Source organism: Lepisosteus oculatus, chromosome 7, assembly GCF_040954835.1.
Source record: "Lepisosteus oculatus isolate fLepOcu1 chromosome 7, fLepOcu1.hap2, whole genome shotgun sequence".
In the NCBI taxonomy this organism is placed as follows: domain Eukaryota; kingdom Metazoa; phylum Chordata; class Actinopteri; order Semionotiformes; family Lepisosteidae; genus Lepisosteus; species Lepisosteus oculatus.
The window spans coordinates 45,160,670-45,187,862 of NC_090702.1; the positions used below are offsets into that span (position 1 = coordinate 45,160,670).

The window sequence follows — 27,193 nt, forward strand, 5'->3', positions numbered from 1 at the left end:
TTAAAATACTAGTGTTACCTCGGTCTGGAAAGAACAATCAAAATGAACATTTTGGGATACGAAATGACAGAAAATAACCCTACAGTGTGAATGCTGTCATTAGTATTGCATTAATTTATTTCTGATCCTTGCTGGAGTCAACCAGCTCCATGAATAGTTATCTTTTTTTAAATCAAGCTTGCTTACGTTTGAGTGCGTATTGGTTGTTATGCTGCTTGCTGGGAAATCTTTAGTTTAATAATCCCGTAATAATTCCCTTGTTTTTACCTGACAAAAACGGCAAAAACGGAGAATATTAATTCGTTAAATTAAAATACTTAAGTAGGAATATTACTCGATCTTTTTTCATCAGACCCAAGAAAGAACCATTAGGAACTCATTTTTAATTAACGATATTTTAGGAACATGTTTTAAGTCACACACCATCGATTCCAGAAGTAACTAAAATGATAAGAGTGAAGAACATCAAAAGCTCGAAAAACAAAAAACAAAAAGAGCAGCACTGGCTTTTGAGCATCCGTCTTCTCCACGATACTACTGTACTACACCGTGACCATTTTTTTAAAAATACTTTAAAAAAATCGTAATTTCCCGTTACATATAATTGGTATAGGCACACCACATATCGAATACGGTACAGGAAAGTTATCACTTGTTCTCCCTGCAAATACCTAGAAATGTGAGTTTAATCAGGAATTTTTAGCTACTGCAGCAGCCTCTACCCCTCAAACTTCTGCACGAACTATCCCTGCATGCTTAAAACGTGGGACGACTTTTGGCTTTGATTGGTGTGTCTACTCTCCTCCAGAGAGTTGTGATTTGCAGGTCTTTGCTCCAGTGCCCGCGGTCAATTACTATTGGTTTAGAGTGGGAGATCGGAATGAGATAGCGGAAGTCCTTTTTCAGAAACAATGAAGCAGCATATGTGCTCCGGGTGATCCTTCACTACAATTACCAGGCGTGAGATTCGCTGTTCAAAGCCGATTGAAAACAGAGAGTTTTTTTTTTAAACCCGCTTTCCATTGTTTATCCTACGACCGTTTACCGACTCCACAGAAAGCGTCAAGAACTGAAGCATGGAAGTGGAAAAAGAGATTAAAAAGGTATGTCTGTCTTTGAATAAGGGTCCGATCAGCCGAAATCCGTCAACGCCCAAAGGTGTCCTGTCACCTCAATTCCCTAAACATAATTTGGGGTCCCAAGAAAATAATTACAATAGTTTTCTAAAAGTTCGACGTGCTGTTTGAGGATGGTGTTAGGAAAAAAAAAAGATTTTTACCAGTTTTACATTAAAAGACACTGTCCCGGGTTTAGAAAATTTCGTTAACGTCTGATTTATTAAGAATACTCTTTGAATATTAAGACTTTTTGTCCGTAAACCATTAGTGAAAGATATTATATAGCAGTACTACTGAGCACGTTTAGAATGACACATTACTAGCAAAAGGATTATAATGCGAGATGAATCTTGTAGGAACTCAGCCTTAACGTCTTGCATTTGGAGAAAAAAGTTTTTGATCCACAGCACTTCTTCGTAATCTAATGCTGAATCCCTTAGTACTGAGAAAATCATCAGACTCTTCCTGTTTAATTTACAATATTTACACAAAGAAAGTAGAATTTACAGCAATCAGTTGCTCTAATCCAATGACCTTTCTGTTGTTAAGGTATCCTTGGTATTTATAAATATTGTGGGAAACATATATTAGTGCACGACGTAATGCACTCGCTCTTCAAACATATATGAATATGTCTTGATACATATTTCGTGAATTTATGTTGGTGTGGTGCGGTGGCATCGTTGACATTTAACGAGACGACAGACGAAATTACAGTACTTTATTTTAACCTAGACATCACTGACACGGAGCAGCTGTTTCCCGTTTCCTCAAGTTCATCATTTTAATGGAGCTTTTGGCAGGGCATCTTAAGCCAAAACAGTCGGGCCTACTTCCAGCTCCATGTCTGTAAATTGTGGTATAGAGATGCAAAACCCCTTAGAAACCGTACGGCAATATTTGGTCATGTCACGCTGTGCGCTTGTTTGTACTATTCAACAGCAAGAAGCCTCCTTCACGCTCGGATGGTTTTAAAAGTGTTGAGTTGTCGAGTGCCGTTTAATTAAAGCTCGGTTTATAACTACACTCGTACACATAATGTGTTTGATTATCTGCCGTGAATTTAACTCTTCTTATCTACTCTAAACATTCTATTGAAGACTGTTTTTTTTTTGGAAGGCAATTATTCATGAACTCTCACACAGACCGGTCCGTTCAGGTTACTGTATTCCGCCTTGTGCCCGCGTCTGTCTAGGTTCCGGCTTGGCAGTGCAACAGGGATGGATGGTTTACTCCTGTGGAATTTTCTTTGTGCTTATGTTCTTGGTGGTGATAACAGTTCTTGTGTTTATTTTACAAGATGATTCTCAACAGAATAATAAGTGTTCCTGTTCCTTGTTTCTGGGTGAGTAGCACCTTATCAGAAAGTAAAAAATGTCACTGTTATGTACTTATTGGGTGTGTGATACAGCACTTGGAGAAGGAGTTTGTATGTAATAGTGAGCAGCATGGATAGTTTAATGTCATAAAAAAGTGCAAGCTTCACGTCATTACGTCAATGTATGTTAGCAAGGATTTATTGCAGATAGTACTATGCATCAATTAGAGTTTTAAAATTGAGCTCTGGAGGAGGTCAAAATCTAATCCAATAGGCAAACTTCCTCCCAATCACATATAAATATCACACTGCTTACTCATTTATGTGTTTCATTTTCACATCCCTCTCTCCACCCTATTCTTGCCCTTGCAGTCTTCTCTGACTCAGCTCTCATTAAAGAGGGGGTCTGATCTCCATGGTTATTCTCCTTAACCAGTTACTCTGAAATGGGTCTTGGTTTCCTGGCTGACTAGCTGTTTGAGGGGACTTAATTTTGTGCGAGTTTTAAATGTTAAGACTCCTAGATTGGTGTCTGAAAGATCCTCTCTGTGTCTGGGAAGGGCTTCTAGGGGAATGATGGCCATATTTCAGGTATAAAGAACAGACAAAGTGGTAACTGCAGCTACTACAGTCCAGCAGAGATCTACTGTATTGTTGAAGGCTTATGATTCTGTCCCACTCACTGCCAAAGTGAGCACTGGTTTTGAGTAGTGTCAGTCTTAATGTAGTGCATGCTCTTTGCAGAGCTTTGCTTTTTAAAAATGAAGTCAAAGCCTGCATTCCTCAGTAGTGTTGGCCTGCACTCCTTCAGGATTGTGCTATAGTCCCTCTGCAGATTTGCCAAATCTCTTTTCTGAGAATTGAGAGGTCCGTGCTCCATTTCTGTTGGAGTTTTTTTTTCACAACATCAAATACTTGACTATATATGGACTAAAGCTGCTGCAGTTCGCTAAGGATACTGCTAACGTGCAAACTTATGTCGCAAGTTCAAGGACATAACAAATGAGATCACCGATTCACAGTGAAGAAGCGCTGAGGATGATCTGGTGTTTTACAGAACAATATTTCTCTTTGTTGATATTCAGACAGGTATTATAGACATGACCCTAAATATACAAATGATTGAAAAGTCCAGAATATTTACACCGTAAATGTAAAAAGGTCTTTACAATGAGGTAAAAAGGGGCAAGGTAAAAGTCATGCTTTTATTATCTTTTTCTGTGAATATGGGTTGCATATGTGAAACAGTGGAAACTGAGGCAGTGCATTAAAATGGAGAACAGGAGGCCCTTCTTTATGCAAAGGCTTATGGGAGTAGGCAACCAGCTGTCCAACCTTGTTGTGAAAACCCATACCCTGGCATCTTTCAAGGAATGTCGGATTAAATTCCTCAGATCAATTAGCTACAGTATGGCAGCTTCTTGTTTGTAACCTCTCTTATGTTCTAATGTTTGTGATAACGGAGCAGGTGGCCTTAAATGCACTAATTGATCTTTACAATGCTGACATGGATCATGTCGTTTTCTATTTCCTTCTGATCAGGCGCTGAACTGCAACGTCAGGAACCACATTCTGCTGTTCTGTCCAGCTTGCATTGATGCAATGAATGATGTGTCTGTGAAACTGATTTTCAGTGCTTTTCACAGTTTTGTTTTGTCCACAGTTGACCTTGGGCCATGAAGTAGGGTCAGGAGCTCCGTGTTTGAAATGCAAAGATAAATGTGAAGGTTTCGAACTTCATTTCTGGAGGTTTGTACTGATGGTTTTTTTTAATGCACAAATATAACAGCAACTGTTTATTTTATACTGATGGAAAAAAGAAACACAACACCTCCTCCTCCACACCCTGGCCCTCCTGTCTGCGTGGAACAGGCTGAAGAGGGCCTCTGACAGGTCGCCTTGCTATAAGGCCAGCAGCATGGAGCCTCACTGTCCTGTCACTGATGCGGGCATTGTGTCTACCCGCAGTTTCAGCAGCAGTATGGGTGGCAGATCTGAAATGATCTCTCAGATGGAGCAGTCTGATGTGTCGGTCCTGCTTTGGTGTGGTCACTCGACGGGATGACCGGATCTTGGACGGCCATCTGTTCTGCTGGTCTGCTGAAACCTTCTCTGTAGTTTGGACACAGTGGAGCAGCTCACTCCATAGTGTCTGGCAACGCTGGCACATGACATGCCTGCCTGCACCATGCCAATGGCCCTCTCCCTTGCTTCTGGTGACATTGGAGGCATTATGGAATGCGCAGAAAACTGACTAAGTGTGGCCTTTTTCTTGCAGTGACCTAAGCTTTGAATTAAGGCCTTTTTAAGTGGACCTGTTCAGGCATTGTTCCACCTGGACCTCGTGGGTAAAAGTGCACCTAACGAGCTTTCGTGTGATTGGCAAGTTGCAATGCCTCACTGCACAAGCTGTACTGCTGGTCAGAGGGCTTAAAACAACTTGACATCTTTTTGTGAAAATACATAAGCTATAACTATAGTATTCTCATTCCAGAAAATGTTGCGTTTCATTTTTCCATCACTATATATTATTTCGAAAGAGAAGATGTGGTGGCTGGTTGTGGGTTTTATCATTTAGAGATGTCTTGAATTTGGACTAATTTTGTGATAATCACATTGGGTGAATGAATATGCATGGTTATTCAGAGGCTTGGATATGAGTGTTTTTTATTCAGCTGCCATAAAAATTTTTACAGGTCTTTTAGAAAATTTAAAGTCAGAAGCTCTTTCTTATGCCTCCAAACACTAAGTAGCATTGGAGGATTATTGCAATACCCCTGCATTATTGTAATGCTCCTGTATTATTTCAGTGCCCCTGGAACCTTTCAGAGGCAATTCAGGCTTTTCTAAACTTGCTGATAAAGGGTCATTTAAATTATATTTTCCAACCTACAGCTATTTAAGGTTTGTATGCCTGTTACTACTCCGTTTCTTTACCCTAGTTCCTCTGATAAAGAGAACTCTAAATAACCTTTATCTGCTACTGCATTGTACATACTTTAGCTCTTATGGCCTTGTACACCGGATAAAAACTATATGTTGTTTTTCCTGCATTTGTCTGAAACAGAAGTAATCATATTGGGGAAAAAAACACAGCAGTTACCATATTGTTCTCCAACCAGTCCCTGTTGTAAACATTCACAGTGAATCACTTTATTGCCGTTCTGAAGAAAAAGGAGTGTATTTTCCATTTAGTAATAACCTTTAGCCATTGGTCTGACAATCCCAGTTAACATATTAACTTATTAAATGTAAGTGTGAACTGGCTAATTCACGTCTCAATTGTCTTTGTTTTGGCTCTGATATTTCTGTGTGTTTTATTGTCTCCAAGCTTTGTCAGCAGTGCTCTCTTTCTGTGCACAGTTAAAAAAGCCTCAGAAAGTTTAGGGTTATACTTGTTTTTTTCATCTTTGAATATGTTCTCTTTTCTGTTTTCTGTCAAGGTTAAAATGAAAACTGTACATTTTTAGCAGTCCTCCCTTTACAGAGGTAAACAGTGGAATATTCTTACACCATTTCAAATTTTCTGTGTGTTTCAGTTTTAGCTTGGATTTTCAAGTCCCCACATGTAGTGAATTTGCAAGGGGATAAAGTAATGTCTCATATGCAGTCAGGTTGAGGCATGATGTGCTGTTTAGTCGAGCCTAGTATTAAGCCTTTCAGGGTCGTGATTTGCTCATAACATTCCACCCCCCACACTTGCTGAGCTAATTCTATGGCATGGATTAGCAGAAGTAATAAAGTGCTTCATTTATTACACAGTACAGCCAGCGAAAATTGTTATTAGGTACATCTGATACTAAATGTGCTAAATTTGAAGAAAGCTGGTAAGTGCTAAAATCCACTGGTTGTGTGGGGTGTTGAATATCAGACAGTTCTGATCTTCTGTGAATATTGAAGAAAAGCTTTAAAAAGGTTAAAAAAGTGAGAGGTAATGAAACTTCAATCCATATATGAGTCTGGTGAAATAAGTGAACAGGCACTCACAATCTCCTACAGTAGCATAAGAATGTGCTAAGTGGACTTTTGCCTTTAGATTTTTTTTGCCTCTTTAAATGGGTTTGTCATGATCTGTAAGCGAGGACATTGGCCTTGGCTGACGGTGTTGTGCTAAATGCGCAGGAAAGTTTGTCGCAACTGCAAGTGTGGCCTTGAGGACCACGATGTGCAGACGGGCTCGGCGGAGGACAAGAAGGTGGGCAAGCTCCTGGAGGACACCAAGTACACCACCCTGATCGCCAAGCTGAAGACTGACGGGGTGCCCCAGTACAGGCGGAACATGGTCACGCTCACCAACGCTGTGCCAGCCAAGAAGGATGTGGACATCAAGTCTGTGACCTACGAGTGGGCTCCCCCAGTGGCTAATCAGAGCCTGGTAAGCCACATCTGCTGAGTAGCCCCAGCCTTCGCAAGTGATCTGTGCTGGAGGGGAGGAGTGAACGATCTGTTTGCCTGTCACTTATTGTAGCTTTATGAGTAATTCTTTTGGTTTGTAATGAGTATCAGGAAGAAAGAGGTGTTTTTTTTTGTCTTTCGGCAGGTTTTTTTTTTTGGTAGATTAGATAAGGAAAAGTCTGTAGGTTTAAGTCATTGAGTTCACTCAGGGAGCTGAGGACCTGCGCTGGATACTGAGCGTGTTTTCTTCAGTGGTCTCTAGTAGCATGTTGGCATTATGGATTTTTAATCTCTTTAGGTAGAAAACTATCAAATTATAGGCATAATTTGCCTTTTTTTATTTTCAATGTTACTTACAAAAAGGTGCTCCATGTACTCAACTTTCCACAAGACTTTAGATCTAGAATGTATATCAAGGATTTTTGAATGTTTTTCTGTTGTTCAATGTGCAGCTGTACAACATTCTAAGCAGAAAATTATTTGTTTTAAATAAGTGCAAGAACTGATATTGCAGTTTTAGGTAATTGATCAGACATATTTACTTTGCATATGTTTTTGACATTATTTTGCAGCCCAGCAGAACTACATTTAAAGTTTTTAACATTTTTGCATAGTGGAGGACATAGTTTATATTGAAGGGCATTCCTAGCACATTAAGGCATCAGTTTAAAAATAACTTATTGGTATAAACAGGACATTCTTGTTTTTAAATATTCTATTTTTTTGTTTTACTATTGTTTTTGTTTTTTTGAAGTACCCTTCATAAAGGTGTGTGTGTGTAGGGAAAACCACACTTCATATAAAAGTGCATAAGATTATGTCTTGAGGATTAACTAAAATTATTTACTTCCTAGACCACGCGGTCTGTGCTTGTTGCATATTTTATTAAGATTCCGTTTCTTTTCACCTCGGTGTAAATAAAACGTTTCTAATCAAACAGTTTCTGAAAAGGCTTCCCAAGCAAGGTTTTTGGAACTTGTGCTAGGGAGGTAAATTGGAATCCACAATGTTCTGTACCCATATGAACCTGAGCTGGTGTAACACTTATATTCTTCCTCCCCTCATTTCCTCTTATTCAATTGATGAAATTTACTGCCCTCACAAAGGTTTTTTTTTTAGGAAAACAATCTCTGTAGAAAAAAGCACTGAAAATGTCTGGGCTTATTAAACCGTATATAATTTGCACAAACTGCTCTTTTTATAGAATATTATTAGGGAGTGACTCAGGAACAGACTGCCTAGCCACAGGTGAAGAGAACTTCAGGTGGAATCCCGCACGGTTTGTCCTAATGGGTGTTAAATCCCTGCTTCCAGGCTATGCGCTACATTGAGATGCTCCCGAAGGAAAAGCAGCCTGTGGTGGGCACTGAGGGCGCAGCCTACCGTAAAAAACAGATGGCCAAGCAACTGCCTGAACATGATCAGGACCCGTCGAAATGCCACGAATTGTCCCCCAACGAGGTGAAGCAGATGCAGCAGTACGTCAAGAAGTACAAGGAGGAAGCGCTGGGAGTTGGAGACGTGGCGCTGCCCGAGGAGATGGAGGCACAGGCCGGAGAGAAGGGCCCCCGCGAGGCCGGGGACAGGAGCACCACAACATCCGCGGGAGCCATGGGGGCGAAGAGAGCTCCCCGGAAGGGCGCCGCGTATGTAAGTCTGCTTACCAGCCACCAGAACAAAACATATAGGGCTGACAGACAAGTAAGTTCTAAAAAAAGCTGGGATTGGAATGTAGATTCGGGCAGTGATTTGGGCTTGACTGGTGTAAGTCTTCCTCTGCTAAGTCTTCTAATATCTCTCCTGCTTTTTCTTAACAAGTGTTACATTGTTGTCTCACACAGCATCTGTGTTTTATGTTTCTAACTCCTTTTCCAGTTTGCTGTCAAACACACAGTCGTTAATTGTTCCACATGAAGTGGAGGAGTCTTGCTCAAGTCTTCGTAATTGCATATTGGTAGTTGTTGATCAAAGCTTTGCGTAAGTCACAAACAAATGACTGGGAAGTTATAGAACAGTTTATACGGTTCAATAGTTTAAACTTTTAATCGTGATAGGATTATTTTATGTTCTGGGATTATTTGTAATATTGGCATTCATGGCGGTGCACAGGGATCTTACTCCCTTGCCATTTAATTTTCTAATTCAACCATATTCTTTTGAAGTCCTTTTGTTATTACTGCACAATATCATTTTTATTTTGATTGGCTGTTGCATGATATATTATTAAAATATAGGTTATAATTAAATGAAGGCTTTTGGCATTGTAAGTAAAATCAACTGTGTATGCCAGACATATGCACTACATTTTTATGCAGTTAAAATATCTAATACCATTATTCAGCTTCACACCCAAAATACGACATTCATATTGTTTCTTATCTTGCTTGTTGAATTTTTTTTAGATTAGTAAAAAAAACTGGTCTGTTGGATGTAGCAATTCAGGAAATTACTTCTTTACACCCTCATATAGTCTCTCCTCCTTGCTAATCTGTTACATCAGCTTCTTATTTCCTCACTGTGATAGTGCTCTGTCCTGTTCACCTTTCTGAGTTTCAGTATAATGCAGCTATGTTTTGAAAGAGCAACATGTAGTAGAATTCATCCAAAGGCAGGGTTATGCGTACATGACTAAAGTGACTGGGATCAAAGTGCATAGTACTGCTTTCACATAGATCAGGCCCGTGACTCCCAAGAACAGTGTACACAACACATCAAACTACATTCAAGGCCTTTTTACTTTTCATGTCAGTCTCTTCTGACTTGAGCCTGCATGTGTAACTCTGGCTGTAATTCGAGTTGTGTAATGACCATGTGTGGATTCAACTATATATTAAGTGCTTTCAGATGACTCTGAATAAAAATCAATTATAATTATAACAATAATACTTTATCTCTCATTAATCGCACTCTTCTTATAACACTTTTAGTGTTCTTCTAATATTTTGAGTCACTGAAATATCAAACTTAACACTAAGTTAATTTCAATGCAGTGTTGCACAGTATGCATATATAAGCCTTTCCTGTATGGCGGAGGGATATTTGGCACTGGCCGTTCATTTTTTCTGTAAAGAAGCATGAACATCACTGCGAAAAATAAAAACAGGGACCTTACAAGTTGATGTATTTGAAGTGTATTAGGTGTACGGTTATCTTTTTAAAGCTACTTCATCTGGGAATCTTAAAATTACAAACAGTGTCTTACGAGCATTTATCGGTAACTTTGAAGTGCCAGTTTGTAGTTAAGTTAACCTTGAGCTTCGAAGAGTAATTTACATTTCAGTGCTTTGCACAGGAAATGAGCAGGAGTTCACGGCAATATTGCAGTGCGCTGTAAAAAACTAACCACTAGAGGGGGCCCTTTTCCACATTAATTAAAACAAATTGTCATCTTTAATGAAAGCGTTTAAATTGTTTTACATTTACATTACAAAGAAGAGATTTTGCAATATTTTAGCAACATAGCATACCTAAATAATGGTGGATAATTCTGAAGCATGTAAAAGTAACCAAGGCATCCAGTAAGCCTTTTAATTGACCACTAGCAGAAGATTTCCTTTCAGGCATTTCTAACTGTATAGTCTCGTTGCATGATGTGAAACTGTAGCCCTATAGAACCAGAGTTGGGTATTCCTGTAATTTCCTTCACTTTCACCAATTGCTTGATCCTTTTGAAAGGGAAAAAATGTGTTGTCAAGTGGGTTTTTTTCCGGATGATCTGCGGTTCTTGAACAGCGCCAAGACAATGTGTTCTCTGTGTCCCCCGCGACAGTCGTGTCACCGCTGCCAGCTCGACATGAGGGAAGGCGACCCTGCAGTGTACGCGGAGCGCGCTGGCTACGACAAGCTATGGCACCCGGCCTGTTTCGTGTGCAGCACCTGCACCGAGCTGCTGGTCGACATGATCTACTTCTGGAAGAACAACCAGCTGTACTGCGGCCGTCACTATGGCGACAGCGAGAAGCCGCGCTGCGGCGGCTGTGATGAGGTCTGGCATTTGGAAGCGTGCTCTTACTCTTGCGCCATCTATTTCCGCGCTTCGAAGTGTGCAGTAGGGGCTCGGCGGCAGGGAGGAGCGCATTCACTAGTTGGGTTCGTCTCATGACGCCCGTCTGTTAAACCGCTAATCTGAAAATTGCGGTCAAGAACCTTCAGCTCGGTCTCATCTCCCCCTGCCTCCCTTTGCTTAAGGCCCCGTCAGCCAGACCGAATCGCCAATAGGCAAATTCGTGAATGCTAAAATTCCCCAATGTCGAGACCCCGCTGTACAGTACCCAGCTGGAGCTGGGTTTTGCAATTCGTACAGTGAATGGAATATGCCCTGGGAATGAGGTTTCTGCCGTCTGCCATTGATTCCTCTCATTGCTGCCGTGCCAGGCCGCGCTAATTATGTGAATACCACCACTACAGAGAAACAGCTGCAGATACCGCTTGTGAAGCTATTTACCAGTTGCTTTGCTTTGGCCTCAGTGATCGAAGCACTAAGCTCTAGTGTTGAACTCTGATTTTGTACACTTGTGGGCCTTTCTTTCATGTCTCTCGCAGCTGATATTTAGCAACGAGTACACCCAGGCGGAGGGCCAGAACTGGCACCTGAAACATTTCTGCTGCTTTGACTGTGACTGTGTCCTGGCTGGAGAGACGTACGTCATGGTGAATGAGAAGCCTGTGTGCAGACCCTGCTACATGAAGAGCCATGCTGCGGTAATGATTGTTTCTGGAATGTGCTAGAATTTACTGTCCACGAATGTTTAATACTTTGCAAGTCAACAGAATGAAATAAGTACCATTCCTTACTTCTGAAACTCAGGGTCTAAAATTGGTTGCGAGGCCCAGTTGAGCATTTTATCTTTGTATGAAAGTCTCAATTGTAAAAGGGAAATACGTGAAGATTTTAATGCCTATAATTGAATATTGAGGCCGTATAAAGAAAAGTAGTGCCTCGCTGCAGTTTCTACGACAGCTTTAACATTTTAAATTAATGTATTCACCTCACTACCTCACCTCACGCTGTTCTCAGATTCTAATGTAAAGGTTGCCAGAAGTGTAATTTTTTTTAAATTCAGTGATAAATACAGGTCACCGTTAACTTAGTGAAGTACAGTCTTCGTTTTTGCTCCAGCGAGACACAGTTTTTGTGAATCTGGACAGCTGTGTGTCTGGTTTGACCGTCTTCTCCGTCAGCCTTGCTGGGAGTTTCTTAACTCGTCGGCGCTGCTGAGGAAAATGCTGTAAAGGTTACAGGCGGTAATGTGCTGTGTGTCTCTCCCAGCGGTGCAATGGCTGCCAGAACGCGGTGGAGCCCGAGGCTCAGAGGGTCACCTACGGCAGCTTCAACTGGCACGCCGAGCCCGAGTGCTTCCAGTGCTCCTGCTGCTCCAAGTGCCTGGTGGGCCAGAGGTTCATGGCGGTGGAGGGGATGCTCTTCTGCTCTGTGGAGTGTAAGAAGAAGACCATGTCTTAAAGAAGCTGACAGCAATTCCAAAACCAAAAGCTCCAAGGATCGGCGTGTGAAATATGTTAATTCAGCCACGCAGCCACAGATAGCTTTGGCAGGAAAAACAGATTTCTTTACACATCTAATGCTTCCTTTGGTCACTTTTTGTAATGTTCATTGTATTTTTCTGCAGGAGTACTACTGAACTAATCCTGAGCTGCATTAGCCATAACCCAACACATTTTATCTTAGCAGTATTCCCCCCCATCCCAAAGTAAATGCTAAGCTCAAACAGTGAAACAGATGTGGTGCCTTTCGAGTAACTAAAGTAACAAAGACGTTCTGCCATGGGCAGGCTGAGCTTGGTGATGACGGGTTCGAGCCTGGGTCATGTTATTAGCCTACTGTCGCTAGGATTCCCAAGCAGGGGAGATCATTTGGCTGAGCATTGCCAAGGTTAGGGTGGGAATGCGGACTCCTGGGCTCTTGAAGACAGGCGGTGCTGTCAGTGAGTTACGTGCCTTTCCTCCAGAACCTCCAAAATGGGGCTGCGTTCCCCAAGACAGTTCAAGACAACTCTGGTGCACAGTCGCATGGTCACATGGTTAGAGCCTGCAAGCTGACTGTGCTGGGAAATCAAGTACAGTAGGTATGACAAAAAGTATTGATGGTTCTAAGTTTTGGAAAAGTAAAAGAAGCTGTATAGTTGCAAAACTGTAGGGCTACGACAGTATAAATACATTGCTTCAATGGCAGAGGATAAGGTTTTGACTAATTCATTTTTCAGTAGTAGCTTATTAAAGCACAACATCTTTCTAATTACTACTGCAGTATAAGTGGAATTGATTATAAAACTTGTGACAAATCCTACTTTACTGTTCTTTGAATGCACTCTATTTAATAAAATGTTGCAGTAACATTAACTTTTGTTTGCTTTGCTTGTTTTTCAGAGATTAAGCGCTAATAGTATTCTTTCAAGTCAGCTTGTAGATCAAACCAAAGCATATGCATTTTATATTTTATTGCTTGAAGTATGAAATGGATCAATGTGTCATTCTACCTTATCAGTAATCAATTTGAAATTTTAGAGTACTGATTCAATTTGCTGTTATAATGAGCTTTATATTATATATGAACTGGCATACCTTAAGTTTAGATATCTCTGTCAATAACTACTCCCATAGCATAAAGTACAAGTTCCCTTTGATTCTTTGATTTGAACATGGAAATTGCACACAATTCAAGGAAACCCCGCTATTGTCTTTGATGGCAGTGGTCCAAACTGACAAAATAATTTCCATTGTCTCACTACAGTGAAACTAATAACCTGATAATGCTTGGTTAGCCATTACTGTAACTTTCATCTGTGCCTCATTAACAAATTCAGAGAGAAATGTTCTGGAGGGAGCCATCTTTTGATGTTATGTCAGTGTAGTACTGCACAATGTTTTCTCCTTCAAAAAGTTACCTTTTACATTGCATAACATGATTTCAGGAAAGTTTTTTGGTAAATTTCTGTTTGCACAAAAAAGTAAAACATGGCAGAAACTTCTTTGAAGTTTACATCTCTCAGCACTCTTCCGTTTATTTGTATCGTAATGAGTTTTTTTTATTCTTCTGTAATATGGTTCTAGTAAAGTATAGGAAATTGCCACAAGCAGGAAATGCAGATGGAAAATGTGGCATCGTTTTGCAAGAACCCAGTGCCAATCTGGATGTAGCACCAGTGGTATTATCCAAGTAATAACCTTTATAGATTCATTATAGTTGAGTTGATACATTGTAAAATCCTATGAACATTTTTTGGAATTTTCACTTGATAGTTACAGTAGGGTTTTCGTGTATTGAGTGAGAAATTGAATCATGTTAATTTCTGATATTTCTGAGCTGTCTACAAATGCGCTTCCTAAGGGATAAAGAAGTCCCCAATTTCACAAACATGGACAATGAAATCCACAGACTGGCTCTTCATACAATTTCAGCTTTTCTTTGATCTGATTTTTAGCAGCATGGATTGAGGTGGAAATTCTGGATTGAAACAATTTAGTAAATGATAAAAACTACATAGCTTTGTTTAGATTTTTCTTTGATTACCAGCCAAATATATAATAACAGAGAATGAAAATGTTAGCTTTTAAACTCATCCAAATATAGCTTTAAGTCCGCAGTTTAGTCCACTAAAGTCCACTTCACATGCTAAGTGAAGGTATTTGAACAGATGATTTTAGAAGTTAGAAATGAGTGACTTTCATCATTGATGACGGTCTGTATATGTCAGTAGTCACCTATTTCCATCTCCTGAAAATGTCATTAAAAATTATTAGACCTTTCTTTTGCAATATTTTCTTTTGTTTTTGTTTTTCTACTGAAAAACAGAACTGATTTTTTCCCCCGCATTTCTCCTGTGAATATTCCTTAAAGAGAATTCTGAAATACAACATCGCTAGGGGACCACTGTGGGGCGCTATTTTATATCCAAACTGATCTTTGTCTGACATGACCGTAAAATCCAGTACAATTAACTTACCTGACTTGTTTTTACAGAGCTTTTTTTCCAGCATTTTTTACCATTATGCATTAAAACATTAAAAGTTGAAATGTCATTCAGTCCATTAACATAAGTTATTGTGTTTCATTTTTTGTTTTCTCTTAATGCCTTGAAACTTATGCACTGTTTACATTGAGCACTATCTGCAGGACATTGTGTAGAGTTGTCTGTCCTACCGTGTCATCTGCTGTACTGTGTATGTCCCAAGAGATCAGAGCAGAATTCCAACATACATGTACATATGGCAATAAACTCCCCTACTTCCACCTCTCCTAATATAGTGGTTATGTAGTCTAATGTAGTCTAACATAGCATAATGTAACGCAATGTTGTGATTATCTATAAGAACAGTGATGAATCTGAACCAAGTAATAACAGACCAATAGGTATGACTTGTTTTACATGGAAACAATTATTAGAATCAGAGGATTACCTATATGAAAATTAAATGAATAATGAATATACATTTAGAAAAGTTGGTTAGGTCTTACTTGTTGTATATTTAGATTGTAACAAATGCTCAGGAAAAAGTTCTTCATAGAAGATTAATTTTCAAATCACAGGCAATAGCCACTTGGGGAAATGTTTGCATGTTTGAATTTAGAATAGATAAAAGTACGGATATGAGGTACAGTAAACGCTCAAATTAGGGTGATGTAATTAATGGAGTAGGCCAGGGATCTGTACTCAGACTACTGCTCTTCCGAATGGATATCAATAATCTAGATTCTTGTATAGTTTACGAACTAGGCAAGCATGCTGATGATCGTGAACAGAAGGATAAGCTAACACCGTAGAAACAGAAAATGAAATTCAAAATGATAGATAAAATTAAACACTTTGCAAACAGCCAGCTGATGTTGTTTCATGTAAAGAAGTACATTACATTTGTACATGTAGGTTGTAAAAGCTGTATTATATGTCATGTCATTTGCCAAACCGCTTTATACCATACGGTGTCGCAGGAAGCCGAAGCCTACCCAGCAAGCAACAAGTGCAAGGCAGGGTTCACCCTGGATGGGGCGCCAGTCCATCCCAAGCCAATCATACATGGGGACAATTTGGAGGCCATAGTAAAGGCCATGGGGGGGAATTTGGCCCAGACACTGGGATAACTCCCTACTGTTATCAAGAAAAGCCCGTGGATCTTTAATGACCACTGAGAGTCAGGACCTCGGTTTATCGTCTCATCCGAAAGACAGCGCCCACTACAGTATAGTGTCCCCGCCATTATACTGGGGCATTAGGACCCACACAGACCGCAGGGTGAGCTCCCCCCACTGGTCCCACTATCACCACTTCCAGCAGCAACCAGAGCTTCCCAGGAGGTCTCTCATCCAGGTACTGACTAGGCTCAACCCTGCTTAGCTTCAATGGGTAGCCAGTTGAGAACTGCAGAGTGATATGAGTGTTGGCTTGCTATTTTATATATGAATTATAAATACAAAATGGCAAATGTTGAGGTTGAAGAGAATAATTAAAAGACTTATGTGTTTATGCAGACATATTCCATCTTCTAGACAATGTGGGTAAGCTATTAAAATGGCAAACAGTCAGAATATGTATATAAAACAAGGGAAATTACAAATTGTGATACACTACTAAGGCCTCACACAAGGCTGGTCACTCCACATCACTCTCAGTCTTTGTTACCAGCAGCTTTATCACCCTGCAACTCACAACTGGCAACCCACTGAAGCTCAGCAGGTGCGAGCCTGGTCAGTACCTGCATGGGAGACCTCCCTGGAAAAACTACTGTTGAGGTGTTAGTAGTGCCAGTAGGGGGCGCTCACCCTGTGGTCTGTGTGGGTCCTAATGCCCTAGTATAGTGACGGAGACACTATACTGTAAAAAGGTAAAAAAAAAACAAAATCCAGATTCTCTGTGGTCATTAAAAATCCCAGGGTGTTTATTGAAAAGAGTAGGGGTGTTACCACGTAATCTTGGACAAATTTCCCATTGGCTCTTATTAATCATGGCCTCCTAATAATCCCCATCCATGCATTGGCTTTATCACTCAGTTCTCCCCCCACTGGTATGTGGTGAGCGTACTGGTGCACTATGGCAACCGTCGCATCATCCAGGCGGGGCTACACACTGGTGTTGGTGGAGGGGAGTCCCCATTACCTGTAAAGTGCTTTGAGTGAAGTATCCAGAAAAGCACAATATAAGTGTAAGGAATTATTATTATTATGGACTAAAACATCTACAAAAAAATCCATCCATCCATTTTCCCAAACTAGGAGTACCATACCCTTGTCCTGGAGGAGCACTTTATCCAGCTGAGCTTAACATCTCCAGTATTAATTAATAAAATAAGTGAACTACTTGCTTTTTTAAGATTTTATTTCACTTGCTTCTTCAGTCAGTCCAAAGTGTCAGATATACCTTGTTTCAGGTATATCTGAAATTGCTTCCAAGTTGCAAAAGTTACACAGCTTTTCCTCAATTAAGATGCTGTAATTTCTGACTAAACTTACGAGTTGATCGGTTGATGATGAGCAGACACTACTCCTACAATTTAGTTTATCATTTGCATTTGGTTGCATTTCATGCAACACATCTAGAAACGCACTTAATTTCTTTTAGTAAAAGAGTTTGGCATTTGTAGACATCTTTATATTAATGATGTACAAGAGTAATTTAATCAGATTCAATCCTTATTTCATTTTCTGTAAGAAACAGCAGCGATGGTTCAAAAACCCTCAGTTATGTCAAGTGGAGATAAGATGAAATTTCTTTTAAATGTGATATATGGTGACTGCAGTGGAAATCTGGAATTACTGTATATTCCATCAAAGAGCAGAAGCAATGAACAGAACATAACTCATATGTGCTTCAAGGAACCCACTGATAGTCATTCAAGAGAAGCAAGCTGGAAGGAGGGTTTGCCTAGGTTTGTTTTTCTAGTCAGGGCATTTTGCATGTCTTCCCTCTTAAACAATATCATGGGAAATTTAAGGCTGCTGTGCAAAGACATGGACATTGTGCATTTACAGCCTATATACAGTACATACTGTGTAGCCATGCCTGTGTAGGAGAAGACAACAGTAAAAAATAATACATGTGCATCTTAAGCATTCTTTAATATGGTATTTAATTGTTATAATAGACAGCTTCGCACTGTTTCCTGAGGAGTTTTTATATTTTTGTGTAATACAGTGCACATATGATCCATCAGATCAGATTTTGTCCATTGTTTTGCAATAGTCTGATTTCTTTGTTTGATGTTTTTGGGGACTGCGGTGAAGACACGAACTCTCGCTGCCCCTGAGATAATTGCAGATTATAATCATTTAAACATTCACTCTTTGTTTTGATCCAAGTGCTCTTTTTATTTTTCAAACACCACACCCAAGAACATATTAAACATCATACCACAAAACAAGCTTGCTCGTGACTGGTATAATCTTTTGAAACCGACATGATCTTACCCAATTGGAATTTAAAATGTTGTTTCTGGAAGAGACAATATTAAATAACCCTCCACTTTTTTAACTTATTTTTTCTCTTCTGGCAGGAGCAACTTTTGTTCATCGGGTGAACGTAGCTTAACTATCAATTATTCAATGACATTGAAGTTTTCTGTATTCCACTACAATTTCCAGAGTTATAAAGCCTTTACCTTATCCATATTGTTTGAATGTGATGTTTAGCTACAGTATGAGAAATTAAAATAGTTCGAATGAGTTCAGTAAATTAAAAATATCAAGGCATGTTCCTCTTCGAAAATTCCTTGGGTTCACCTCACAATGATCACATTATTCACCTTTCATAAGATAGTGTGTCAGTGCTAAGATGTGTGTCTCTTTGTGGTTTGGTTTCTATAGAAATAAAGACATTTGTATGCGATATAGAGAGGTTAGAAGTTCACCGAGCAGGATCCTGGAGACATAGAACATGCTAAGAAGAATGAATCATGGGAATTTTTGAGATGTGATGCATGGACAAAGTAAAGTAAGACATTCCCATCCAGGATAACTATATCAGTGAAGAAAAATGTGATTTGTTTGTTTATCAGCATTATAGTCCGTTCAAACAATTTTGTTTTCAAACAGAAATAACATAAAAAAGTACTGTGACTCCTGCAGTAAATCTGGGGCAGCCATACCTGATGTCCAGGCTTGTTGTGCTGGTAGGTTTAAAATGAGGTTTTCTGGCTCTTGGGTTGAGCCCTGTGATGCAGGCATCGTGCACTCAAGCCTACTATAGGTCATGTCACTAGCAAACCTTTACCAAATAACTCAGGAAGCAGCGTATAATTGGCTCAGTGTTGCTGAACTTAAGGTTGGGGTTAGTTGGCAACTGCTGTGACTTCAGGGTGTCGGCAGGATGTCTCTCCAATAATCCACTACAGATCTGTCTAAAGCACACACTGAACAAAGAGTGCCACAAGATGAACATTCTGATCGATGGGTCTGCTTCCTGTTCCTCATTTCTCCCCTCAATGGACACATGGACCTCAAAAGCCGCATAGTAACATGAGGCGATTTCAAATTGTGTTATATCTACATTTTAAAAAAACAAACAGATTCCATCCCATTTACCCCTGCCTCTTAACATCCCCCTGGTTTGGAAAAGCCAATTGTTGTTCAAATAGAGGGATCAACCCAACACGTGTGTATTTCTGAGCCATTCACTTTTTTAGCTTTGTTATCATTTAGCTGTTTTGTTTTGCTTTGCTATCAAGCAAAGGACACACAGCCCTGACATGCATCCAAGAGAAATGAAGCTGTTGATACACAATGAAGAACCTTTAGCTGATTACTCCTCATTTAAACCCTGCAGAGCTTTGCTCCATTCTTCTGCCAAAAGCTTCCAACTGTACTAGCTCCTGAATTGGTTGCTCTGCATGGTATTCCCTGTCGAGTCTTTTTTATTGTCAGTGTATTTTGTACCAAGCCAGAACTAACTAGAGCTATGCACTGTTTCTAGACAAAATTGTGACTTTTGAAGATCAGTGAAAAAAAGAGATTTCTCCCATCCCCATTCTGTTCTTCATAACATAAACCCCACTACATATTTTTAGGACACTCATTTTATCGCAGCTGTCAGGAACTTGATCTTTGATTTAATGAAACCGAAACATCTTATAATAAAAGAACGGCGACAGAAAATGTGTCTTTGTCCCATTATCCATTTTTAATATCCTTTGTTATGTCTAGACACATATCCTGTCTGTGGTCCTTGTACTGGACAAATCAATTTCAGGAATGTGGTTTATGTTAAGAAGCAACGTTACAGCAAGAAAGTTGCTTAAAAAAGGAAGAAATTAAGACAGGGATTCTGGAATGTTTATTCAAAAATACCCTGCACTGAAACTGATTTGACAAGTTTCTTTATCTGAATCTGTTTTGGTGTTCCTTCAAGCAGAAGTGTATTAAGAATGGATTTGCTTTCCTTCATACAAAGGTTTGTGCCCACAAAATAATTTATTGTGTTTTAAATGTTTTGTATTCCATTGCGGCCACGAAAGTCTGCTGTGGTCCTTCGTTTAGTTGTGATGGAAATTCCCTCAGGACCAGAAACCAATGCCCAGTATGATATCCAGGGAACACCCTACTGTAGGAAGTGTCATTAAAGATCCTATGGACCTTCCTGAAAAAGTAGTTCCATAGCAATTCTGTGTCCTAACTAAATTCCATCTTATTCTAAATAAAATTACAATTGGTAGCTGAAGGGAATCTCATAATGTATTTCCATGTTTATAATTTACACTGGAAAAATGTTCAAAGTATGCAAGTTTAAGGTACTGTATATACAGTATATATCCTTACATATAAATATATGAAAACAAAACTTATTTGTGGTCATTTGTGGTAAGAATCACAACAAGCCAGATGTTTTCTGGAAATACAGGGAACAAAGGCAGTAATACAACATGCAGAATACATTTTAGAGTTTACCCACACACAATTTAGAAACTCCAATTGACGGGGTCAGCATGTTTTTGGAACATGGGAGAAAAGATCTCAGCAAAGATCCACAGAAACATCGGAAGTCCGTGCAAATTCCACACTGAAGACAACGTAGTCTGAGATTGAAGCCAGGCTCTGCGAAGCAGTAGTGTTAATTACCCATGAGAGGAGTCATCAAATTATAATTAGAATTCATGTGCAAAATCCACGATGTACTCGCTGTTCACCTCTGTGAAAAGTTTTCTTTTAAGTCTTTTTATTAATGATTTGCCATTCTGTTGTCATCAAAAATAAATGCTGGCGTGCCACACAGGAAATTCAGGACATGACTGACTGTTTTAGACATCTAGAAGGAAGTACTGTAACAACCCTTAGGAAACAAAGAAGCTACCTTTATGTTAGAGATAAAAGTTTAAAATTAAACGTACGTTTTTTCTTGAGAAGACAAATAAAAGTATATTTTATAGTGTACTGTTCTTTGCTTTGTAATTAGAATTGTGAAGTGCCTTAAATGGATATATTTATTTATAGGCATGTCAGTGGATGGAATCACATACTGTTGATTGTTTTAGTAATGTAGTACAGTGAACCTTATATAGATAGTTCCAGACTTCATTCTAAAGGCGATCATTCAGATTGTGTCGTTATGATGAGGCAGTATGCACTGACTGATTATGAATCCGGATGGGAAACATTAAGGTGTGTGTATGTCCAAGTCTTTGCCAGGAAAATCATCTTCATAAGAAGCTGCACACTGAAGCAGATGCTCATACTGTACGCTGTTCAACATTTTTCTACAGGATCCAAAGGAAAACCTTCAAAGCTTCTTAATCCAGTGTGAAATTTGTTCCACATTTCCTGTCTCCTAGTGAATTCCATCTACTGTAGTTTTCCAAAACTATCAGAAAGCTAATAAACAATAGAAATTCATGTTTTTCTTTTCTATTCTAATTATGTCAGTTTATTTTTTTATCCAACCTTTGAAATACATTTTGCCCTGAAGCTCAGAGTTTTAAAAAATGAATGGCCGGGTACTTAGACAATGAGAATGATTTAATTTGTTTCTTGTTAACTGTGTAGTATTAAGGTTTACTAGATATACTGTACAGAGCTTGTGCTCTGTGTACTTATAGCTTTTAGTACATTACTGTGTCTGTTTCCTGCGATTGTAGGCCAGTGAATTTCCTCCTTTCCTCCTGTATGTGCCTGTGCTGCTTTAGAAAACAAAAATGAAATGCTAGGTCCCCTTATTTCCTACATTTACTAGAAATTATTTCCTGTAAAAGCTGAAACTTCAGCAAAACCTGAGCATTTCAAGCCACAGATGAATCACATTAGATATTTTCTTTTCTTTTGTTATGGTACTTAACTAGGAAGGTTAACAATAAATTGGGAAAAAAACTATCAAGATGAACAAGACATCTTACTGTCTTTGGCTTCAACTGACTTCTCAATCAAATTATTAAACAAAAGAAACAATTGGTTTGGACTGATGTATTCTTTCAGGTTGCAATTTAATATCAAATTTTGCAAACAAAGCCATTATTTTAATAGATGTACTGCAATTGGACAAACAATAATATTCTGATTTTTGTATCTGCATCATGCAGCCTGCATAAGGCCAGTACAGTGATACAATAAACTATCTCTACATTGCAGTAGATTGAAAGATAGCAATTATTCCATTTGAACACTTGAACACTTATGGAGGCTTGGATGGGATGCCAGTCCATCTCTGGGAGCACACAGACACAAACTGAGACACCCCCACACGTACAACAGAGTCAATTTTTCCAGAAGCCAGTTCATCTAAATCTGAATTTATAATACGTACAGTATGCCTTCTACTTCATTGAAAAACCCACAGGATTGTTCCCAACTTTGCTAATGGCACTTTGTTAAATAACACTCAAGCAGCATCCACTACACCTGGAGATTGTCGATCGTGACGTCATACTGGATACCATGTGACTGCAGGAAGACTCTCACAGGCTGAAGACTGGCAAAGGGAACTCGGGCACCAACTGACAGAGAAGGCCTCACTGGCTCTCTCCAGAAGTCAAGCTGCACCAGGGTTTTTAAAGAAAGAAAATGTGACAAAGGAGAAACTCTAGGTTAATAAGGTTACTAAGGCTAAAACAGGCAAAAAACCGCAATGCATTTCTATCATATGATAATATATAGATAATGGTAATATTTTATAATGTCAAGCCCCCTTACAGACAATAGTCTTTATTTCAAGGTGATCAGCAGCGCTCAGTAAGGCCAAGTGACCTTGTTTCTTCTGTATGCTCTTTGATGTCTCTAAAGGTGCCATGTCTGTCTCTAAACATTTGCATGATTTTTGGCGTACTGAGAAAAGCCATTGTGCAAACCCGCAATACCCCCTAGGTCATGCCACTGCCAGACATGTGAGTCATTTTAATGCATAGTAAGTCTCAGAGGCTTTCCTTTCTCTTTTGTGTCTGTGTGATCACTGGGGCTGTTGGATTCAGACAGAGAAAGGACAGTAACATACTGTATGAACTGAAGGGGACACTGGGAGAGGGGCAACAGAGTTAACACAGAGATGTCAGACACCCAGATGGCTTGAATTGTTTTTATTATCCCCCCCACAAATGAAAGTTTTAAAGCATGTATTCCCATTCCGATTTAGTTCAGATTTAGTGTTACTTAATGAATATGATTATTCCCATCAGGAGTTTTTCTTCACAACGTGAATCACATTTTCCATAATTCTTTTCAGTCAGCTTTATTAGAAACGTCTGTTCCTGAAGAGGAAAGTGCCTGGGCACTCAAACTCATGCGCCCCAGGACTGCAGCTGGTAAAAGCTCCAGATTTTTTGTTTTCATGTTTTGATTTTGTTTATTGGCGTTTGTTAGGCCTCACAGCACTTGGTTTTCTTCATTCAGGCTTGGGTCCCCTTCTGTGTTCTTGGACCAGTTCTCTGGCTGTTCCAGTTTCCTCAAGCCATCCAAAGGCATGCTGTCCAGAATAAGAGACAGCTCGCAATTGTGCCCTGTATGTGTGAGTGCACGAGTAGTGTCTGTGTGTGCTCTTTGATGGAAATGTTTTCCTATCCACAGTGTATCCTGCCTTGCATCCTGTGTTCCAGGCTAGAGACTGGCTCCCTGCAACACTGTAGTGCATGAAGGGATTATTGAAAATGGACAGGTGTAACTGTGTTATTGACTCAGTATCATAACAACATCTACTGTGTCATGTAATAGGCCTTGAAAGATCAAGAACAGAGAGGTTTTTTACAATGCGATCCTTTGCTTGTTCGTAGTTAGCCCTGAACAGAAACCTCTTTGTGTGCCTTAAACGATGTGCCATGTGTTCTGCGTTCACAAATATCTTACTGTTGTTTGTTTTGAGGGTACGGTTGTCATGACCCCCACTAAAAAAGTAGAATGAAAATGTACAGTGTGATGATACGTTTGTTCTTTATTATAGAACATTGCTTTTCCTTGGGGTTGTATAAACAGAAAGCAAGTTTAATAATGAACCGTACCTGTATTTTTTCATTGTTTTTTGGAGGGTATTTCCCTATCAGAGGTAAAGGAGCCTCATCCCAACATCCACTGACCTGTTTTTCATTAGGGGTCTTGCTGTTTTGCCTATTTTAAATAAACATTTAAAGAATATTAGAGTGAGCCCTTTCTGTGTCTTAACCCACACTTAAAGAGCCTGATTAGAATTTTGCGGCATTCATACAAAGCTTTGCCAACGCTCTGGAAAATTTAGGAGGCAATGTTGGAAGCAGGAATTTACAACTGCCATATATGGTGATAAAGATGGATACTGCTACATTTTTTAGAAACATGAGTACAATCCATTACAGTGTGATGGCAGAGGGTGCCCAGTATTTTGTAAATTTAGAGTGAATAAACAGCATAATACTAGGAGAAATGTATTTGTTTCCTGACATGATTTGCCAGTGAGGTGCCCATAACAAAATTTTGGTAGTATGCCAAGACCTCTGAAGTGCTCTGTTTCTCTGCAGTACAGTAAATGTCAGGCAAAGAGAACATTGTAAGATTTTGAAATATGATCAGGCCCATTGGAGTCACCCTCTAATTTGACCTTTTTAGTGAATGTTTAAAGTATTATTGGCAATGTCTTGTGAAGTGTACACATGAACTGCTGTGGAATGTGTGCAGGGTATTCCAAAGACAGACCCTCCCAACTGGTACGAGCTCTCTCTGAAAGAATGACTTTTTTTAACACCCCACCCAGTCCAGCAACAACGTATCACCACTATGCAGAGAGAGGAGAGAGGTAAACCCCAAAAGACCTGTACAATTAAATCTCTGTTAAGTAATTTAAGCAGATGGAAAGATTCAACCCTCCTTGTTTGACACTTTTCTACAGTATGAAGAAGAGTAATGCCCTAGATGATGCTGACCATTTTAAACTCTCACACTACCAAGTTGGTAATGTATACTGTATACTGTATATATACAGTATGGTTCTTAAAGCACTGGTGAATTTAGAATCTGCAAAAAAGAAATCCTTTAGATGCCCTAAAAGACCCTTGCAGTTACTGATTTTTTGGTCATGACTTCCCGTTTCATGCCTGCTTCAAAATCGGGTGCAATTAAAAATATGAGTGTCAAAACTGATAAAAGGGGAAATGCTTTGTCTTTCATATTGTGTGTGGGAGAAACCAACCATCCCAAGACCATGGGGTGGACAGTGACAGCAATCCAGCATGCGCAGGGCTCTACTCAACTACCCCTGAGGCACTGCTCTGAAAGCGGGTAGGATTAAAGGGAGATTTAGGGTAATAGTAATGGATAAGGCAATATGTGGGATTAAGGCAAGGGTCTCTGTCATGGTTCTGATACAGTAAATGCTAAGAGAAAGGTGGGGGATTTGGGGTTATTTTTACCTTTTGGATAAAGTGTTAGAGTTTGCATCAGCACCTGGGTCAGATTTAGCGATAGGGTCAGAGCAAGGTTCTGTAAGGTTTATGTGAGGATTACTCGTGCTTGTGATGGTCAAAGGGGCTGCTGAGTGGGACCAGTTGGGATGCCTGCAAGCCTACAGTGATATCAAGTGAGAGGACGCATTTCATATTCCAGGCAGGGCTTGTTCTCCTTTAAGGCACAGTGAATTTTACAGCATGCTGTAAGGGTAATAGCTCTGATATATGGGGTAATTCTTTTTTGTTGTGGTATTGTTTGTGGTCATTTTAAAAATAAAGTGGTAAAAGAAAAAAAATGCAGATAAATATGTGTTCCATTTGTTTAAAAAAGGCTTCCTTGGCATTTTTAGAACTGGTAGTCTCATTTTTGACTACTTTCAACTTAAGCACAGAACCAGATCCCCAAACACATGTCTGCTACCCTTGCTCATTGATTGTCTGCTCTGCTGTTTTTTTACAAGATTTGCCAGGTTTATATTTTGTCAGGGGTTTTGTTCTGCTAACATGTTGCAGCCAAAGGATGTGGCAAGCATGCTGGAGTGAAAAGACCCAGAACCTCGTAATACTTGCACAACAGCAAAAACAGTCCGCTTCTTGCATCCTTTTCATCAAGTCTTGGAAAGCTCCTCTGCATGACTCAGTATCATAACAGCATCTAATTTATCATTTAATAGGCCATGAAAAATCACGAACAGAGTGGTTTACAGTGCGATGCCTTGCTCGTTCGTAGTTGGTAGTGAACAGAAACCTCTTTGTGTGCCTCAAACGATGTGCCATGTGTTCTGTGTTCACAAATATCCTACTGTTGTTTGTTTTGAGGGTACTGGTGATACAGTTGCCATGACCCCCACCAAAAAAAGTAGAGTGAAAATGCTTGGTTGGGATGTATGATGATACATTTGTTGATTATTATAGAATAAGTCTTTTGCTTGAGGTTGTATAAACAGAAAAAAAATGGATACACAACTATTTCTAAACATACCCAAGGTGATGTGTAACATATTTTAACTCCCATAGCAAGTGTTTGGGTTTAAAACATATGACAGTTACACAACAATAACTTATTTGCAGTTAGCAACATGCCTGCTCACTTACAGGCTGTCCATTAAAGCACAGTAGACCCTACATTCATGACACCGACATACAGTAACATCTGCAGATAATTGCTTTGTATGTAACAACATTTGAGTTGGGCAAGTTTGCTCAAAATGCTTTGAATCAGTATTACTTAATAGACGGAGACTAAGACTATATTCTTCTGTTATTTTAGGTATAGTGTCTCACAAAAGTATTTACCCTCTTCTAATGATGTCCCATTTTGTTTAACTGCAAATGCCGTATACTGTACCTTTTTCTGTCCTCAGACTAAAAACGTGAAATTAAGTTAAATGTCAGCAAGAATTGCAAAGAACTATCAAAAACTAAAAAGTATACACACCCATTGCTATACTGTATATGTGCATTGTAACCTAAGAATGTTCCCTGTGGAGGTTAATACCTCCATTTAAAAATCTTAAATTCAAACTCTGTA

General features: G+C 39.4%; 1 protein-coding gene across 1 annotated transcript; it reads left to right on the plus strand.

Annotated features, from left to right (window-relative positions):
- The first annotated feature begins 886 nt into the window (after window positions 1-886).
- Window positions 887-13,188, plus strand: tes (testis derived transcript (3 LIM domains)). The gene is made up of 7 exons (XM_006633271.3): window positions 887-1,103; window positions 4,100-4,185; window positions 6,559-6,811; window positions 8,146-8,481; window positions 10,601-10,816; window positions 11,374-11,532; window positions 12,101-13,188. The coding sequence occupies exons 1-7, from the start codon at window positions 1,077-1,079 to the stop codon at window positions 12,290-12,292; spliced, it is 1,269 nt and encodes a 422-aa protein (XP_006633334.1). The 5' UTR covers window positions 887-1,076; the 3' UTR covers window positions 12,293-13,188.
- Window positions 13,189-27,193: the final 14,005 nt, after the last annotated feature.

Bases quoted from the DNA above. Each gene is read 5' to 3' on its own strand.
- tes (XM_006633271.3), top strand. From the start codon at position 1,077: ATGGAAGTGGAAAAAGAGATTAAAAAG. The intron at 4,186-6,558 runs GTTTGTACTGAT...CTAAATGCGCAG, and splicing joins TTCGAACTTCATTTCTGGAG to GAAAGTTTGTCGCAACTGCA. The intron at 10,817-11,373 runs GTCTGGCATTTG...TGTCTCTCGCAG, and splicing joins GCTGCGGCGGCTGTGATGAG to CTGATATTTAGCAACGAGTA.